Source organism: Rana temporaria, chromosome 12, assembly GCF_905171775.1.
Source record: "Rana temporaria chromosome 12, aRanTem1.1, whole genome shotgun sequence".
Lineage (NCBI taxonomy): Eukaryota > Metazoa > Chordata > Amphibia > Anura > Ranidae > Rana > Rana temporaria.
Genome location: NC_053500.1, coordinates 29,032,636 through 29,053,113, shown reverse-complemented (window position 1 = coordinate 29,053,113; position 20,478 = coordinate 29,032,636). Strand labels below are relative to the sequence as shown.

At 42.9% G+C, this 20,478-nt stretch overlaps 1 protein-coding gene across 3 annotated transcripts in view; it reads right to left on the bottom strand.

The window, feature by feature from the left end:
• The window catches only part of TLK2 (tousled like kinase 2), a 77,883-nt gene that overhangs the window by 24,423 nt on the left and 32,982 nt on the right, over positions 1 to 20,478 (bottom strand). The window contains exons 3-7 of one of the 3 annotated variants that reach the window (XM_040331195.1): positions 14,647 to 14,718; positions 12,213 to 12,285; positions 4,429 to 4,472; positions 3,431 to 3,532; positions 1,486 to 1,587 (exon numbers count right to left, since the gene is read on the bottom strand). In XM_040331195.1, the coding sequence (XP_040187129.1) occupies positions 1,486 to 1,587; positions 3,431 to 3,532; positions 4,429 to 4,472; positions 12,213 to 12,285; positions 14,647 to 14,718 (393 nt within the window). The remainder of the gene's footprint in view (positions 1 to 1,485; positions 1,588 to 3,430; positions 3,533 to 4,428; positions 4,473 to 12,212; positions 12,286 to 14,646; positions 14,719 to 20,478) is intronic. The other 2 variants (XM_040331196.1, XM_040331197.1) reach the window with 2 other exon arrangements.

The following is a 20,478-nucleotide window of genomic DNA, read 5'->3' as shown; positions in this document are numbered from 1 at the left end:
ATATAGTAAAAGATCCCCAAACGATTTCTAAAGCAATCTATCACTTGCCTTCTTTGCTGTAGCAGATTCTGTGGCCATTGCCATCCTATGCGTGGGCATTTGAAGCCCAGTACATTTGTTTTCCTGTTTTCGTCGCGATCTCGCGCCTGCGCAGTACAGCGGCACAGGTTTGTGCCGTTGTCATGACAACGGGCGGCGGCGGAAAGTCCCACCTCTTTATGACAACGCGATTTTTTAGCACAGAAGAGCGCAGTCTCCTGGGAAATTATGACACTCATTTCCCAGGAGTCTGTGCGGCTTAGTTAGGACAGCAGAAGGACCGCGGTCCAGGAAGGCGGCAGATTACAAATTCTGCCTAGCAACAGGCGATTCCAGGCAAGTAAAAAATTTTTTCACACATTTTTAAACTGATTAAAATGAACATATTGAAGCAAAGTGTGATTTTAGGGTGGAGCTCCGCTTTAAGATAAAAGATCCTCTGTGTGTAGCAGCCCCCCCCAATACTCACCCGAGTGATGTCCATGAGTGCTTCAGCCGTCCGAGACTCTCCCTCCTCATTGGGTGAGACACAGCAGCTGCGCCACAACTCGCGCTGCTGTTGAAGTCCGCTAGCCAATGAGGACAGAGGAGGCAGGGCCAAACCGCGGCTCTGTGTCTGAATGGATACATGGAGCTGTGGCTTGGCTCATCTGCACCCATAGCAAGCTGCTTGCTGTAGTGGCAAAGGCAGGGGCCCAAGAGGAGGATATGGGCTGCTCTGTGCAAAACCACTGCACAGACCAGGTAAGTATGACTTTTTTATAGGGGGTGAAAAAAAATATCACTTTAATCTGCATATTAATAAACAGAATGATACAATGTGTTACTTTGTATCTTTCTGTCGTGTCTGAACAAGTGTTATTTATAAATATCAGACTGTTTACCGGGAAGGGGTCCTGGCAGACAGACTGGACACGCTGCACATGTCCTGTGTACAAATGACTGAGCATGTGTTGCACACCCAAAGTCTGCAACTAGTTAATTTTCCCCAACATTTGCATCGCTAACACGTGTTCGTAAAATCATACCGTGGGGCGTGCTCTGAGCACAAAGGAGAGCAATTATGCGGTCCCACGAAAAAAAGGAGCCCAGTCCAGCGACGTCGGCACCAAGGGGTTAATTATGTATAGAGCGTCCCATGGTTAAAACAGATTACCAAGTTAAAGGTTAATAGCTATATAATTTATTTTGGTCACACTTGCGTTTCTTGCAAAGCTATCTCCTGAAACTACAAACTTTTTTACGTAATCAGCTAAAAGTTTATCCTTGCAGTTTTATGAACGGCTGTATTATTTATGAAAATTGAGGTTGCCATCAAATGTACTATAGAACAAGCTGACATACATCTTTGTATAAGAGACAACTTAGATGAAGGGAAACGATCGGCAGGTGTACAGAGATTCAATTCAGGATGCTTTATTTAAAGCAGAAACAAGTGGTTCTAACCTGTATTTGTCTGTGCTGGACGGAAATTTGATGGGGTTTGTTGGGGATAGAGGAATGATCTAGGTTCAATGGTGTGGAGGAAGGAGGGCTGCTCTGCTGACTCTGCAAATAAAAGAGAACATCTATGTTAAAAGCAGAATCTAGATAATCCACTGTACAGGCATGTGTGCGAGAAAGGAACAAGCATAAAAACCATAAAAAATAAAGCGGGAAAGAAAAAGAAACACTGCACCGGTCACTCTGAAAACCATGAATGTGAAGATTAAAGACTGTTCTCCCCCATGTGCTGCATAGAGCTGTGCCAAGTTTACAAGATAAACTGAACCAAATGTTCACTAGATAAAGTATTACTGAATGAAAATAACTACCACCTGCAAGGAAAACTATTAAAACTAAGCAGATGTCAACTACTTCATGAAGTAATAGAAAACTAATTGACATCAGGCTTACACAGCAGTTCTGCAAACTGCCCAGTATTCAGCCTCATGCTTGTTTTGACAGAATTCCCATACCTAACATGGCCCCAGAGTTGGCTGACAAACATGCCAAGCTTTCCCAGCAGAGGCCCATGGTGAAGAATTTCCCTCAGACTGTACAGGCTATCTATAAGTAGGTTCCTTTTACCTTCAGGCTGCATTCATTCACATTCATTTGGGCTGCCTTACTGCATCAAAACTATCCTAAATAGGAACTTGCACTTTTTATTTTATTTCAAGGAACCATAATGCACAGATGTTTCACACTTTGGTTGAGTCAAACGATCAATTTCTATACTGTCTAGCTTTAAAAACTGGAGAAAAAAAAAAAGTTACCCAGCTGCAGTGTTGTTCATCTATTGTTTGCACCCCATAACACTACCCCAATCTTGTATATGCTTAAACTGGTGCTGTCACAACTACACTAAAGCCAGCCATACATGGATTGAAATTCAGCTGGTTCAGCAGAGACTGACCAAGAGTCTATCCATTTATGGGCAGGCTGATCGTACCCAAGTCGATCCATTGATTGCCTTGGGTACAACCAACCCAGATTTTTTTTACATACAATAACTGCCAGTGGTTATAGACGTTAGCAGTAATCATTGTTTTCTGCCACCCCCCCAATCAAGTGGGTGTGTGTGTGTGTATGTGTGTGTGTGTATTTATGTGTGTGTGTGTGTATTTATGTGTGTGCGTGTATTTATGTGTGTGCGTGTATTTATGTGTGTGTGTGTATTTATGTGTGTGTGCGTGTATTTATGTGTGTGTGCGTGTATTTATGTGTGTATTTATGTGTGTGTGTGTGTGTATTTATGTGTGTGTGTGTATTTATGTGTGTGTGTGTATTTATGTGTGTGTGTGTATTTATGTGTGTGTGTGTATTTATGTGTGTGTGTGTATTTATGTGTGTGTGTGTATTTATGTGTGTGTGTATTTATGTGTGTGTATTTATGTGTGTGTATTTATGTGTGTGTGTGTGTATTTATGTGTGTATTTATGTGTGTGTGTGTGTGTGTATTTATGTGTGTGTGTGTATTTATGTGTGTGTGTGTATTTATGTGTGTGTGTGTGTATTTATGTGTGTGTGTGTGTATGATGGAACAGTTTTCTTTCCTTCCCCCTTAAGTGGTAGGAAAGAAAAAAATTATTCTTGGCCTGCTTTACAGCATTGCCTTAATTTCTATAAACACATACTCTATACACTTTTTAGACTGGTTGGCCGCTATGGGTGTCACAATGCTTTACCGAATAAGCTGAATCTTAAAAGAACAATTTTTATCTAGTAAACCCAAGCAAAATTAGAACAGTAATTTAGCCTTCTCTGTGGTTGCCAAAAAACATCCAGTGTATTAAAACATGAGAAAAATAAAAAAGTTTCATAATGAATCATAACTTGAATGCCACAAGACAATAAAAAAAATGAGGTGAGAAAATATCTGTGGGTGGATCAATAAAGAAAAATTTACCGTTAGGGGTAAAGGGTTTGATAAGGAATGTTGCGGTGAGGATCTGGCAACCGGTGGAACGCTTCTGCCAGGACTTGTCCCCGGGCCACTTCCCCCAGCAAACTGCATTAAAATATGAAATATATGTTACCATGTTACCTTTCAGAAAAGTATCTGGCTTATATATTTTAAACCATATATCAGGGGTGCTCAATCTTTCGAAGAGCGAGGGCCACTTAAGTGAATTGGTAACTGGTCGTGGGCCACAATGAACTATGGGATTTTACCACCCCCTAAAATTGCAAAAGAGCCCTTACTGTCCTGAGCCCTCTATATGGCTGCTTCCACACTGATGTGCTGCAGTTTACCTGCACCATGAGTGCCGCACAATGCACCAGTATATGCAGGTTAGCTACATTGAGCCATAGATTTCATTTACAACTTGCGGGTGTGGTGCATTTTCTGAAAGCACAACAAACCCAGGAGGTAACAATTAGAAGGCTAAGGCTCATTGCAGATAATCCGCAGGAAAGCCTGCGGATCAGTGTGAAAACAGCCTAATAACTATTTTTTATAAGTTCTAATATGCTATTGCAAAAGTGCAGGGTGATATTTAATACACTGACCCTTTCCCCTCTTTCAGCTTCTGCTCTCCAGGCTGCTAGATAGGCCCCAGGTGAAGTGCAGTTGGTATCACTCCGTCTGGGACAGGAGCTGGCACTACAGAAAGCAACGGCCTATACATCTCCTGCCAACATGCACTCTGATGCTCTGGGATGGTGGGTCAACAATCCATTGATCGCCATCTGGGTTTGCTGACCCACCATCCCAAAGCATGGGCTCCCTGGTTTGTGGTCATGGGCCACATCAGAGGGCGCCGTGGGCCACATGCAGCCCATAGGTCACGGGTTGAGCACCCCTGATTTATAAAGTAAATCTTCCTTACATGACTTCCAAATTCCAAACAAGCTGGCAAGCTCAGATATTTCATATAAAGATAAAAAATTTTTTAAACTTACCTCAAAATAATCACTAATTTTATGTCCTCTAGGAGTGTTTTTCCCTAAAACAAACAGAAAAGGTGAGGCTTTATTAAAATACAGCACATATAAAAAAGGTGAATGAATAATCGCTTAGATAGATATCGATCTATATTTATGGAGACATAAAGGCTAACTCTTCAATGGTTTGGTGCCGGGTGTAAAAGTCCTGCCTGCTGCATCTTTTACAGATTATTCAGCAATATACACCTTACTAAGGCATGAGAAAAATGTATAAAATATGTTCGAAACACAGCACATGATAAATGCAGGAGGTATTCGACCTTTTAAACTGGACCCCACTCCGGCGGACACGGAGGCAAGATTGAAATGTCACAACATGATCATATCTACCTCCACAGTGATTCACTGCAGTAGCCCAGAATTGCACTTTTGAAACACCATTAGACATCTACTGTGTAAGCAAAAAAGAGATTTTTAATACAGCTTACCTGTAAAATCTTTTTCTTGGAGTACATCACGGGACACAGAGCGGCATTCATTACTATATGGGTTATATGGAGTACCTTCAGGTGTAGACACTGGCAATCTCAAACAGGAAATGCCCCTCCCTATATAACCCCCTCCCACAGGAGGAGTACCTCAGTTTTGTAGCAAGCAGTATGCCTCCCAAAATGGTCCTCAAAAAAAGAGGGGTGGGAGCTCTGTGTCCCGTGATGTACTCCAAGAAAAAGATTTTACAGGTAAGCTGTATTAAAAATCTCTTTTTCTTTATCGTACATCACGGGACACAGAGCGGCATTCATTACTATATGGGATGTCCCAAAGCAATGCTTACAATGAGGGGAGGGAGAACATCTCCAAGACAAAAGGATTTAATTTAGAGATATACTCAAATCATAATAAATCCAACTTAGTTGAGAAAACTAAAAAATTTTAAATTTAACTCGAACAAGAGGAGCCCCCGGAATCCGAGGGTCTCAAACTGCAGCCTGCAGCACTGCCTGCCCGAAGGCAGTATCAGTATTCCTTCTTACGTCCAACTTGTAGAATTTTGTAAACGTGTGGACAGAAGACCAGGTTGCCGCCTTGCAAACTTGAGCCATAGAGATCTGGTGGTGTGCTGCCCAGGAGGCGCCCATGGCTCTAGTAGAATGAGCCTTTAATGATACTGGAGGAGGCAACCCTTTCAAGCCGTAGGCCTGAGTGATTAATTGCTTAATCCACCTAGAAATGGTGGACTTTGCAGCTGCCTGCCCCTTCTTGGGCCCATCCGGTAGAATGAACAGCACATCTGTTTTCCGGATCTTCTTTGTAGCTTTAAGATAGGCCTTCATGGCCCTGACAATATCCAAGGTATGCAGCAACCCTTCCTTTCTGGAAGTAGGTTTAGGGAAGAAGGATGGTAATACCAAATCCTGGTTCAAATGAAAACTGGATATGACCTTCGGAAGGAAGGAAGGATGAGGGCGGAGAACGACCCTGTCCTTATGAAAAACAAGATATGGTTCCTTACAGGATAAGGCTGCCAGCTCCGAAACTCTTCTTGCGGAAACTATGGCAACCAAAAATACTAACTTCCTTGTCAGTAGAACCAAAGGAATATCAGCCAACGGCTCAAACGGTTGTTTCTGTAAACTTTGACAGAACAAGATTTAAATCCCACGGACAAAGCGGGGATTTAACTGGAGGTCTAATACGTAAGACCCCTTGAAGGAAGGTCTTAACCAGCGAGTGGGTGGCCAGCGGCCGCTGAAACCACACTGACAGAGCAGAAATCTGTCCTTTGATTGTGCTTAATGCCAATCCTTTATCCACTCCTAGCTGGAGAAAACTTAATACTCTATCGATGGTAAATTTGCGAGAAAGCCATCGCTTGGACTCACACCAGCCTACATAGGCCTTCCAGACCCTGTAATAAATCACCCTAGAGACCGGTTTCCTGGCTCTGATTAGGGTAGAGATTACTTTCTGAGACAGACCTCTACCCCTGAGAATCAGGGATTCAGCTTCCAGGCCGTCAAATTTAGATGCCGTAAGGCAGGGTGGAGGATCGGACCTTGCGATAGCAGGTCTGGCCGTAGAGGAAGAGTCCAAGGGTCTCCCACTACCATCCTTAAGATTAGTGAGTACCATGCCCTTCTGGGCCATGCTGGAGCTACCAGGATGACTGGTATGTGCTCCACCCGGATCCTGCGCAGCAGGCGGGGTAGTAACTGGAGCGGGGGAAACGCATAAAGAAGTTTGAACTGATGCCAAGGGCAAACCAACGCATCGATTCCGCAGGCCATCGGATCCCTTGAGCGGGACATGAACCTGTCTAGTTTCTTGTTGAGTCTCGATGCCATGATATCCACGTCCGGCACTCCCCATCTTTGGCAGAGTGCTTGAAAGACTAGTGGATGCAGAGACCATTCCCCCGGCCATAGAGTCTGGCGGCTTAAGAAGTCCGCCTGAAAGTTGTCCACTCCTGGAATGAATATTGCCGATATGCAGGGCACATGAGCCTCTGCCCATAGAAGAATCAAGCTCACCTCTCTCTGAGCGGTTTGACTCCTGGTTCCCCCTTGGTGATTTATGTGTGCCACGGCCGTGGCATTGTCTGATTGAATTCTCACCGGGAACCCCTGCAATTTTGACGTCCAAGCCCTGAGGGCTAGTCGAGCAGCTCTGAGCTCCAAGATGTTGATGGGCAACTGCTTCTCTGGCTTTGCCCAAGTACCTTGGCGAGTGCAACCATCCAAAATTGCTCCCCAGCCCGTCAGGCTGGCGTCTGTGGTCACTATCTTCCAAGCCACTGGGCTGAAAGACCTCCCCTTCAGTAGATTCTGAGGGTCTAACCACCAACACAGACTTTGTCGGACTCTTGATGAGAGCGGCAACGGGATATCCAAGGCCTGTGGCCTTCTGCTCCATGCTGACAGGATGGCTGCCTGTAGGATGCGAGTGTGGCTCTGGGCGTATGGTACCGCCTCGAATGTGGCCACCATCTTGCCTAGTAACCTCATACATAGGCGAATAGTCGGTTCTTTCTTGCTTAGAACCAGTAGGATTAATTCCTTGATGGCTTTTACCTTCCTCAGAGGTAGGAACACTCCTTGTTGTTCTGTGTCTAATCTCATGCCGAGATATTCCAACTGCTTTGTGGGCTGGAAAGCTGACTTTTCTCGATTTAGGACCCAGCCGAACCTCTCGAGGTATTGGACCGTGAGGGCCACTGCTCGCTCCAAGCCGGGAGACGAGTGATCTATGACTAGGAGGTCGTCCAGGTATGCTAGGATCGTGACCCCTTGGATCCTTAGTTTGGCTAGGATTGGAGCTAGGACCTTCGTGAACACCCGGGGGGCCGTAGCCAACCCGAAGGGAAGCGCCACGAATTGGAAGTGACGCGAAGCCACCATGAAGCGTAGATATCTTTGATGTGGCTGATAAATTGGAACATGAAGGTAGGCATCCTTTATGTCTATGGACGCCATGAAGTCGTCCTTCTGGAGTGTGGCAGCTGCTGACCGCACGGATTCCATCCGAAATGAGCGGATCTTTAGATATGCATTTACCATCTTTAGGTCCAAAATTGGCCTGACATCTCCATTGGATTTTGGGATGATGAATAGGTTGGAGTAGAAACCCAGCCCCTGTTCCAGGACTGGTACCTCTACTATTACTTCCTGGGAAAGTAGATGATCTAATGCCGATCTTAATGCGGCTCCCTTTTCCGGATCGTTTGGAATCCTCGACTTCTGGAAATGAGGAGGAGGAAACCTTAGGAAATCTAATTTGTAGCCTGTGGCCACGGAAGACCGTACCCACTCGTCGGGAATGCTGGCTTCCCAAATCTCTGAAAAGAGTCGCAGCCTTCCCCCCACCTTCGTGGGTGGGGGCGCCCCTTCATAAGGTTGGCTTGGGGGCTGGTTTTGCTGGTTTGCGAAACCACTGCCTTTTGCCTCTAACAGCCTGTCCTTGTGATCTGCTGTTGAAGCCGAAGTTTGCTTTTGCAGGAGGCCGTCGATACTGCTTGGCATTAGAGGGCCCCTGCCCAGGGGAATACTGTCGTTTAAACGCAGGTCCCTGAACCTTCTTCTTAGTTGGCAAGAGAGTACTCTTGCCGTTTGAAAATGGTCTGAATGTATTTATCTAGGTCTTCTCCGAAGAGTCGTCCTCCATGGAAGGGGAACCCTACCAGGAGCTTCTTGCATGGGGGCTCAGCCTCCCAGCTTTTTAACCATAAGAGTCTTCTCATATGGATAAGGGATAACGATAAACGTGACGCTTGCTGGATAGAATCCTTGATTGCGTCTACCGTAAAACATATGGCCTTAGGGACATCCGAAAATTTTTCTGCCTGCTGGGCCGGAATAAGTTTAAGCATCTGCTTAAATTGATCCGATAATGCTTGAGCGACCCCAATCGCAGCCACAGCTGGCTGTACTACTGCCCCTGCAGTAGTGAAGGAGTTCTTAAGTAGTGCTTCCAAGCGCTTATCAACTGGATCCTTTAACACCTGTATGTTTTCTACAGGGCATGTTAACGATCTGTTAACACATGAGATGGCTGCGTCCACTGCAGGAGTAGCCCATCTTTTGGAAAATTTTTCTTCCATAGGATATAGGACAGAGAACCTTTTAGGTGGTAAGAAGATCTTATCTGGCTTGTTCCAATCTTGGAACAAAATTCCCTCTAATAGAGGATGGATCGGAAACACAGCATTGCTTTGAGGCGCCCTCAGTGAGCCCAAAGCTGAAACCGTCGATACCTGGAGATCTGGTACTGGCAAGTTGAATGTCCTATGGACCAAGTCCGACAATCCTTGAATCCACCAGCTCTCCCTCAGGGAGACTGCCCCAGACTCCTCTGTATCCGGGTCTTCGATCCCTGAACCTACTTGGTCCGTGTCCAAGAGGTCGTCCAATTCCCCTGAGGAAAGGACCTCCTCTTCTGAGGGTCCGCGCTCGGGCGACGGAGATCTATTCCGCTTACTGCCCCGCATAGCTGCGGATATCATTTTTTTTTTTTTTTTTTTTTTCCATGCTTTTCTCATCTCTTTTAAAGAGGTGAGTAATACCTCCTCCGTGACCATCTTAGGGCTGGACTGACCCGCGTCAGCTCCAGCCCCAGATCCCGATGGCCCCAAGGCTCCCTGTAGGGAAAACAGCGGCATACCATGGTACAATACCGAGGTACACCTGCTACCTATTGGTATTTGGAACTATAAAAGTTAATTGTCCAAACACCTGTTTGGGGGATAAAAAAATGCTTCCTCTCCCCTAGATGACTTTTTTTTTTTTTTTTTTTTTCGTTTTTGTTTCAAATCCAGGAAAGAAAAAACATTCTGTCCCCCTGAGTAGTATTGCAAAGAAAAACTATGAGATGGAAAAGAAACAGCCTATTTCTAGGCTTGACAAAACAGTCCTCTGAAGACTGCAATATCCTTTCTGGCCACTGTGTGTCCTCGGCGCCCCGTGCTGCCACTCTGGTCTATGTCCTCAGTTCCAAAGTATTGATGGAACAAACAAGGAAGGGCCGCCCCTTCCTTTAAGCCACTGACCCGCCCTTCCCCCCCAGCAACCTCAAACAGGAAATGCCCCTCCCGACAGGGGGGAGGGGGGGGGATTTTGGGAGGAAGGGACCTCTCTGTTCCAGCAAACTGCGGCCTGCAGCCTGGAACCATGAGGAGGCCAGCGTTTTGCCTGCTTGCAGGCTCTGAGGAGGAAGACTGAATGGAGCATCGCCTGGAGGCCTGCAGGTAAGCAAAGCTCTCTGACACACACATATATTTTTATATAACACAGGCCCCACTCAATGCTTTTCCAACACTACAAGGGAGGTCACATCTTATGGGGAATAATACATAGAGAGCCATCCTATCTTTATGATATGTGACTAGTTTGCCAGATGCAGTGCATAACTTTAGGCATGTCCCCTGTGACCCCCCAGAAAAAAACCTGCTAAGAACCAAGTTCCGCAAGTTTTCCCCTCACTTACCTGCTCCATGCCGCAGGACTTTGCCAAGCAAGAGGCCCAATCTTCCCCCATCTCCGTGGGGATGTCTAGACCTTCAGGCCCTGGGTTCCTATGAAGGATCCACTGTCCTGGGCCCATATAGCACCCTGGCAACAGAAAACTTTAGGTACCCAAAGGTTTCTAAGTTCTGGGCCCAGGGTCCAGCTCTCTAAAAAGAAAAGCATTATGGGCTATACCCCAAGGGTTTGGGGTCCGGTTACTGACCACTTTAGCGCTGAGGCTTTTTTGGACAGAACCGGTAGCTCACCTAATCCCAAGGATGCGGAGGCAAGCTAAACCATGACTAACACCTAAGACACTGGCGTAAAAAACTGAGGTACTCCTCCTGTGGGAGGGGGTTATATAGGGAGGGGCATTTCCTGTTTGAGATTGCCAGTGTCTACACCTGAAGGTACTCCATATAACCCATATAGTAATGAATGCCGCTCTGTGTCCCGTGATGTACGATAAAGAAATCACACACAGCCCCCTTTTCCAGTTTGAAGAGGCAAATGCAGGAAGCCCTCCCACTACAATACAACGTGGGGGTAGAAGGTAGGAAATCCAGTTCTGACATGTGGCCAAAATGTCACAGAAACAAAAAAAATTCCAACCGTAGATCTCTGTAGCAAGGTAATACAGTTTGGTGAATAGAACGCAAGGGGTGGTGCCTTTGGCCTGTGGAGTGAACAGAACCAACTACCCCTTTCATAAAAGAAACATTTCTGTGTGTTTAAAAAAGTGTACCATGCAATGTGTAATTGTGGGGAAAATTCCTAAAACTGGTGCACGCAGAATCTGGCGCGGATGTGCATAGGAAACAATCAGCCAAAGCTGAATTGAACAAGCAGAAGTTCAAAGTCGATTGGTTACCAAGCACACCACCAGTTTTAGTAAATCTCTCCCAGAGTGTCTCAGTCATTGGTTTGCATGGTGAAAGGTGGCTGTACTTACAGCACTTGGCATGCTGTGACATGAAGTCTCAGAACCACAAAGGAAGCTGGAAGACTTTCCACTTCTGGAAGTTGCAATTGTAGGTCTGGAGCAGGTAGCTAGCTATTAATGTCTAGCATGTGTCGCTTACTACAGATTCTGCTTCAATGTCTGAATTAGAAAGTATTTCCAGTCAGGCTCCTCAATACTTAAGCGAGAAAATAAAACCCTACGTCACCAATTGCGTGCTCCGGTCAACTAACCAAAACCTCCTCCAAATCCCACTACAAATCTAAGGGAGAACATAGATTTGCAGTCCAAGGACCTTGGCTCTGGAATGCTTTACCCACGACCAATCGCATGGAAGAAAACCATCGGGCTTTTAGGAAAAAAGTAAAGACCCAGCTCTTCTGAAGGATCAGGATGACACTGGATGCAAAGCGCCTTGAGGTGATTTAGTTCGCATTTGTAGCGCTATAAAGGTTACTCACTCACTATCCAATGGTTTTGGATACTTGCACAGAATTGTTTTCTTTGTTTTATATTCTGCTTGTATGCATAACAAATTCAACAAAGATTGAGTCCTTTATATAATGCCTCCATTGTTACATGACTGTTTTATTGTATACTTTGAGGATGGATGGCATCCATGTGCAACAAGAGGGGAAAAAAAAAAAAGAGGCGTAGTTCAAAAAGGCTTCTAGAAAGTGTCACTTGCTGCAGTCACTTTTTTTGGGTAAGCTTGACCTTTAAATGTAATTTAATCTATTTCACCTCGTTCAATTTTGAGAGCTTCAAATGAAGGAGAGACCCCTTAACGAGCAACTGAAAAACATACCAAACATGAGAAATCAAGCACACCAGCATACCTTGACTTGTTTCATACGGATCTGCTTTTCTCTTGCGATTCCTCTGGTCATTCTGTTTTTTCTCAGGAGTCTGCTAAAGAAAGATCTTTTAGAATGACAGAAATATGCACGTCTGTCCTACAGCATAAGGTGAAATCCTGCCCACATGTGATCAGCATACACATTTGTAAGATGTTTAGGACATTGTTTTTTTAAGTCATCGCCTCTTTTTCAACAGATCACTGAGGATATGGTCTATGAATTCAAGTGAATGGCTGAACCAAGAGGTCTGGTGTGTAATCATGGACACACGTCTCCTAAGCTCGTGCACATAGACAAAAATAGTAAATTATACGCTGCGCTTTGGAATATCACACAATAAATGCGTGCTGAAGATTAAAATAAACACATGTAGTGTTAATGTGACATGTGTGACCAGGTGCGTCAGTGCACCACTCTGTATGGCATGAAATATTACAGCGGCTGGTTTTGGAATGGTGTACGCTTCCTCCTAAGCAGGTAGACTGCCCGTCGTGTTGTCCTATCCCCTCTCCTACACGTGTTCAATTCAGGGTAATCGTATCTTCACAAGGAGATATTCCTTTTTTCAACCAGACTGTAACAGCATTGTTTTATAAAAAGACTAGGTTTTTTGCACAATAGTATTTTTTGCTATTTAAAGTGGGACTAGTGTTGTTCCCTATATACCACCGGACACTTATATCTGTGTTACAAAACACTTGGATGCACATGAGTACTTTATTAATTTTGTATTTGACATAATTATTGTTTTTACTTTGGTCATGTCACATCAACATTAAAATGTGTTTATTTTAATCTTCAGGATGCATTTATTGTGCGATACTCCAAAGCGCAGCGTATAATTCACTATTTTTGTAATTTCTTCAGTGTTGTCACATGAAAAGATATATAAAAATATTTACAAAAATGTGAGGGGTATACATACTTTTGTGAGATACTGTATGTAAAGCTGTCTGGTGACTGGAAAACACTGGTGCAAATATTATACCATAGCAGTGGCGCCCATTAAATAAAGGTGACGCCAAGTGGAGTCTTCCGGAATGTTAGCATTTATCATAAGAACAGTTTAAAACACACCATCAATGCATTTCTTGGCTCTTAAGTGGCTTCTTCATCATTAAAAGGGTGCAGAGTACATTTTATTGTATCTGTGTGCATTCCCTCAGTCCAAAATATACTGCAACAGTATATGAGAGAGTGTGTGTGTGTGTGTTATATATATATATATTTTCTGCACGATTCTAGCTAAAATGAGAATCACAATTGTTTTTCTTAGAATAAAGATCATGATTCTCTCACGATTTTCGCGGTGTAACATCTTTCACATTATACAAAAACATTGGGCTAACTTTGCTGTTTGTTTATTTTTTTCTATTTCATTAAAAGTATATTTATTTAAAAAAAATGGAGTTTGAAAAATCGCTCCGCAAATATGATGCAACATAAAATATTGCAACAACCACCATTTTATTCTCTAGGGTCTCCGCTATATATATATATATATATATATATATATATATATATATATATCTCTCATGTTTGTGAATTCCAACAAATTTTCTAGCAAAAATTATTAACTACTTGTAAGCAACAAATGTCAGAAAAGGTTTGGTCTTTAAAATAGTTAGGCCTCTTTCACACGGGGCAGGGACCGCCCTGTCTTTTCTCCACTCCCCCCTATGGGGGGATCGGATGAACACGAACCGTATGTCCGTGTTCACCCGATCCGATCGACGGAAGGAAAAGTTTTTCCTCCGTCACACTTTGGCGGATCGGATGTCAGCGGGCATGTCACCGCTGACATCCGCGGCTCCATAGAGGAGCATGGAGCGCCCATACAGGTCCGAAAAAAAACTGACAGACGGACCTGTACGGGCGCTCAGTGTGAAAGAGCCCTTAAACTTCCTTCATCTACACACTGGAGATCTTTCCTTTGATATAAGAACAAAGAGATACTTTGTTTCTACTTAGAAGTGTGTTGTAGTAAAACTTGGCAGGCTGCCTGGATTTTGTTTATCCAACTGTGAGAACACTTTGCACTTGTTAGAAAGAACCATGACATGCTGTTTTGAAGATCGGGAAGGGAAAAATATTGCAAAATTATGATTATTCGCGATTAATAATGCAGCTCTAATATATAGCACCCCAAGCTTAGGTAGAAGCAAATATAAATTCACCCAATTTCCATAACCAAATTATACATAGTAACTGTTAAAATTTAGCATTCACAAAAAGCTAATGGAAAATGTCAATGAGCAAATCTAACTTATACATAGCAGTGCTATTATTTTATTCTTAAAACTAAAATAAATTAAAATTCCTTCAATGTAGAATGTGGAGAGTGTCACTGAAAACCAAACCGACAAGCCAAGGACACAAAAATCAGCACATGACATAGGAATGAGCGGCTCACCTCAAGTTCTTTGTCGCTCAGAGAACCCAGGCTACATAGACTTTGGTTAGAAGATTCACTGTTCATTTGTCCCTATAAAGAAAAGGAAAATAAGACTCAGTTTACGTAAATGAATGTTTAAAATCAAATGAAGAAAATATGCTTTCACAGATTGAAACTGCCAATATCAGCACTCACATTAAGTTATATTTCACGACATTACTTTGGGCCGATACACAGATCAGCCATGACAATGAAATCAATATCTCCCAAAAATGTATTTTGCATATCGGGTGGGGGGAAGGGCTCACTGCAAGGGTTATTTTGTGCCCAAGGTTGGACGTTAGGGACTTCGCAGATCTGCATTCTTGTTCCAGGTCATTGAAAGCACTGCATGCAGTAGTTTGCCATAACGACCAGGCAACTAGCATTTTCAGAAGGAAAGGTGGCCCCCTTATTTTACACTGAAACAACAACTCCTCCCATATATTTAGCATGATTTTTAACAACTAAAATGTTAAATATTTCTTGCATAAATGATGTCCCTTCATTGTTACCTAGAGAAAACAAATCAACCCCCCCGACTTATGAAGCGAATATCTTGGCACAGCCCAACATTGCAATGGTGTCATTCATCGGCCTGCCTATTAGCTGCCCTCCCACACTAAGAGAAGTTCATTGGTTCTCTTCAGAGATTTTACCAGCCGCTGATTTCAGAGCCATATCCTTCATTAATTACATTGAAGTTCTTTAAGAATAGGGTCACGGGGGTGTAAACAATGAGAGCAATTATCCACTGCCAGAAGGAAGCTGTTTTCCTGACACAGAATTGTCAGTGGGAAGCTGCTCCTATGACATGAACTTCTACCAGGCCTGGGAATTGCTCAATTTGGCGGAATGCTTTTAGAAACCGACTGGGTGAGCATGGCATGTGCGCTATTCTTTTCATTATATCCCGTGAGGTAATCCTGTCTGCTGATCAAGGATACACTAAACAGAAACATCTAAATACTGCATGGATAATGCAGAATCTCAATTCTCAGATGAAAGCATGGCTCAGGCAGTTTCTGGATAAACAAGTAAAAAAAAAAAAAAAAAAAAAAAAGTGTATAAAAGATATATCTGCGCTGACCAAAACAGAGAGAGAGAAAAATATATATATATAACACACACACACATAATAAATATATATATATATATATATATATATATATTAGTGCTGTCAAACGATTACAATTTTTAATCGCGATTAATCGCATTAATGTCATAGTTAACTCACGATTAATCTATCTAATTTATGACGAATTTCCCCACAAATATCGCACAATTCTGCAAGTGATTATAATTTATTATCGCTGTTTTCTAGCTGATCTAAAACCATTTTTTACATAAAGGGACACTTTTGGACAATCTACAGTTTTTCAGGCAGAAAGAATAGTTTTTATTTTATAAAAGTACATGTAGGACACTGGGCAGACCACTAGGGACAAGGGGGGTGTGTATTTTTTACATACAGTACTGTAATCTATAAGATTACAGTATACTGTGTGTATTGTGTTTGTTTACTTTTTTGAATTTGGCGCCGTTCTCCGCTCCCGTGCGTTGTAACGTCGCAGGGAACGGAGATCGGCGGCACACAGGCACTGTGAATCGAGCGAGGACCCGCCAAGCGAGGAGGACCCGCCAAGCGAGGAGGACCCGCCAAGCAAGGAGGACCCGCTCGATCACACAGCGGGGTGGCATCGCTGGATCCAGGGACAAGGTGAGTAACTTGCCTGTGAATCCAGCGAGAAGGTAAGCCACGCCGCGCCGCTGCACACTCTGCACGTCCACCCCCGTTAATCGCGCGATAAAAATGACGGCGTTAACATGGGTTTGCGTTAACGCCGTTAATATCGCGTTTAACGCACAGCCCTAATTATACACACACACACACACACACACACACACACATACATACATATATACACACACACACACACACTTAAATAGCCTGAATACTCGGCTAAAAGTATGTAAAAGCGCACGAATCCACTGGTGAATGCAAATATATAGTGATTAAAAATCAATCATAAATCAAAGGATTGCCAATAAATACTAATGAAGTTCATAGAAGTGATAACACAAAATCCATATAGTGCCCCAAAGAGTGCAAGGTGATAAAAAAAAACTGTTCATAAATGTATAACTCTAGGCCTTTTACTAGAACCGCTGGATCTCAGGTCATAGAGATCAAACAAATGCTTGCCAGCAGGGATCGTCTCCTCCGATTCATCCTTTTCCAATATAGCGGGCTATCCAATTAAGTGGAGGTCTCAGAGAAAAATCATCCTTTCCCAAGTGTTACTAAGTAATCACCAACATTAGAGGATAAAAAGGAAGAGGCTTCATGGTTTGAAAGTTTTATTTTCTACCGTCTTCTTGTACACAAGTTTTACTATTTTTTTTTAATAAATCTTTTTGGAATACTACACCATGAAGCCTCGTCCTTTTATTCTCCAATGTCGGCGATTACTTAGGAACACTTGGCAAAGGATGATTTGTTTCTCAAAATAATGGAAAAGGATCTTTCCCTTGGAGGAATCTGAGGGAGACTATTCCTGCTGGCAGGCATTTGCTTGAGTGAGTTTGAGCTCTATATCCCGAGATCCAACGGTTCTGGTAAGCCGCACTGATTTATCAATTTATGAACAAGAGCCAACTAGATGAACACACTTTTTTGATCATCTTCCCCTCTTTGGGGTACTATATGCATTTTTTGTTATTTATATGAACTTCATTAGTATTTATTGACAATCCTTCGATTTATGATTTATTTTTGATCACTATATATGTTTGTTCACTGGTGGATGCATGTTCTCTTTTTATATACAAGTGGGGAAAAAAAAGTTAATTATATTGAAAGTAATATTATACAGGCACCATATCCCCCCCAACACAAGATTAATTGTAGATCTAGCAATTCCCGTTCATAATTTTTATCGAGGAAGGTGTTTAGATGACATGCATCAGCATCAGGCAAAAAATCCGATCGTATTGAATGGAGATTAAAACCCAGTACCCACTATAAGAAAAATCAGACAAATTATACTATTGTATGAAAATTCTCACACGACAAAAGCTTTTTGTTGTTTATGGTTTCTGATCATGCGCAGTCTTTTGTATCCGGTTGTTCTCGTACGAAAACAGTTTGTTGCTTTGTAAATTTTTATGTAGAAAGACGGAAAAACACACTGAAATTTGTGTACACAGTGTATGAAAAATCAAACGACCGTGCAGAATTTTTCTTCGGATTCTCTCATCGTGTATACCTCACTTCAGAGGGCTTGATGCAAAAATATTGATTATAGGAATAAGCCATCTACTCTTACGATGGGCATGGTAAGAGATATCAATGCATTGCCAGTCCAAATGTTCAATGACATCATTCCAAGGTCGAGTACCTCATAAATGGAAAGGGGAGGTATTCAGAGTAGTGGTATAGAAAACTGAAAAAAAAAAAAAAAAACGAGAAGGAAGGAAAGAGGGACCTAGGATAACTCATGGAGACATCAAGGTCTGCCCTGAAGAAGGGGGTTAACTGAATATGCATATATTTATCCCAAGGGACCCATGTTTTCTCAAATTGGTGGACCTTATTAATCTCACTAGCAATCTGTTCATGGACCATACATATTCCAAGTAGTCTTATGCTTCACAAGGGGGAAGGGGGGGGGGGGGTAGAACACGTATTCTTGGACAATCCCACCAGATATGGAGCGTAGTGCCCTGCATAGAGCACCCTCTAAAACAATATGGGGATATATTTCAATAAGATGGAAAGGGACTTGGAAAACAAGGGCACCATGTCTAACTGGAGGCCCATAGAAAGATCTCAGTCCCATACACAATAGTTTCTGTGATGGTGTGAGTAGGAGTCCATATATCAAAGAAATGCCTCCCGTAGACCGTCTTTAGTACACCAATTTTCATATACTGTCAGAGAGGGAGGTTCTAATGATTATGGTATTAGTTTTTTTCAAAAAGTGGGAGATTTGATAAAAGATCTCGGATTGGAACATCTTAAGAGTCGTAAGGAAATGCTGCATGGTGAAAGGTCCCTTGCAAGTAAAGAAGTGACCAATTCAGGTCTTTGCTGAACCACCAACAAAAAGCTCTTGCATCCATGCCTGGAAAAAACATGGTTATTAAATACAGTATATGAACAAGTGGTGTGAAGTCTGAGACAAGGGATGGTTGTGACTGTAGTCGGTCCCATAGTGCAAAAGAATGCGACATCATAGAGGCCATAATTGGGGGGTCAAGTCTCTGGGAGTTTTCCCACATCAAGAAATGCACCGTGTAAGGACATATAGCTTGTTGCTCCATATCTTACCAGTTGGGCTTTTCCCACTTAGAGCTGCGCCAGTTGGGTGGCTTCATACCACCACCAAAAATTGGGTACCTCGACCCCTCCATGAGACCAGGGGGGCAAACAGTTTTCTTAGCTACCCTGTGGGCCTTGCTTACCCCAAATGAAAAAAAAAAAAAAATGTTATTGATAATGTATAAGCTCATATCATCGCAGCAATACAGGCAAGGATCGAATGATAGAGGAACACGTCTTTAGCTGGCTGCGGTTTGAACGGTCTTAGATTGGCAGAATACATGCAGTTTAAAATGACCATATTGTCTAAGCTTCTCCTTTATATAACAGAAGGTAGTTAAATACAGCCATGATAGCGAGAAGAGACACACCCCACACACACACACACAAACACTGGATGAATTAGTCTTGTATTCTTTTGAGCTTAGGTACGGGGATGTTAAAATTGCGTGCCAATGACTAACATTTTCCTGGAACCCAGAAATAGATCCAAATTCACACAGAGTCTGGAGTATTTTGGGGGTGGTGGTGCCAGGGGAGGTTACAAACAGTAGCAGGTCATCCACAAATAATGCACATTTATGTTCCACAGAGCCGCAGATTACCCCCCTTGATATTCAAATGCTAATGTTTCAATTGCTATTGCAAAGGATGAGTGGAGGACAGGGGACAACCTTGGCAAGTACCACTTGGTATCTCAATAGGTTCGGATAGATGTCCAAGCAATGCCTGGGATCGGGAATATAATGCTCAAAGCGTCTGTAGGAAGCTAGGGCCAAACTGCCAGGCTTCCAAACAGTTGAATGGAGGAGCTCAGCTATGAGGAAAGATTAGAGGAACTGAATTTATTCTCTCTTGAGAAGGAGATTAGGGGGGTATATGATCAACAACAAAAAATACATAAAACGGGTCCATATAGTGAACTAGGTGTTGAGGTATTCACATTATGGTCATCACAAAGGACAAGGGGGGCACTCCTTACATCTGGAGGAAAAGAGATTTAATCTCCAAATACGGAAAGGTTTATTCACAAGAAGAGCTAGGAAATGTGAAATAGACTCCTTCAAGAGCGGCTTCTGGCCAGCTCAGTAGATTGCTTTAAAAAAAAAAAAAAGGTTTGGATTCTTTCCTAAAATGTAGATATTATAACTGGGTACTAACATTTATAGGTAAAATTCATCCAGGGAACATTCAATTGCCTCTTGTGGGATCAATAAAACAAATTTGGATAGTGCTTTGCTGGGGTTTTTGCCTTGCTCTAGAATAGATCAGCTGTGGGTATGGGATTGTGTATATAGGATTCCCCCCGCCCCTTTTTATTGGTTGAACTAGATGGACTTGTGTCTTTTTTCAACTAGGCTAACTAGGTAATATACATTTCAAAGAATCCGAATCCTTGGCCTTCAGGAGGTCGATTGATAGCAGAGGGCCCTCCTGTGGGGCATCCCCAGTCCATCGAGACCGCCAGAGGTATATAATTGTAAGCC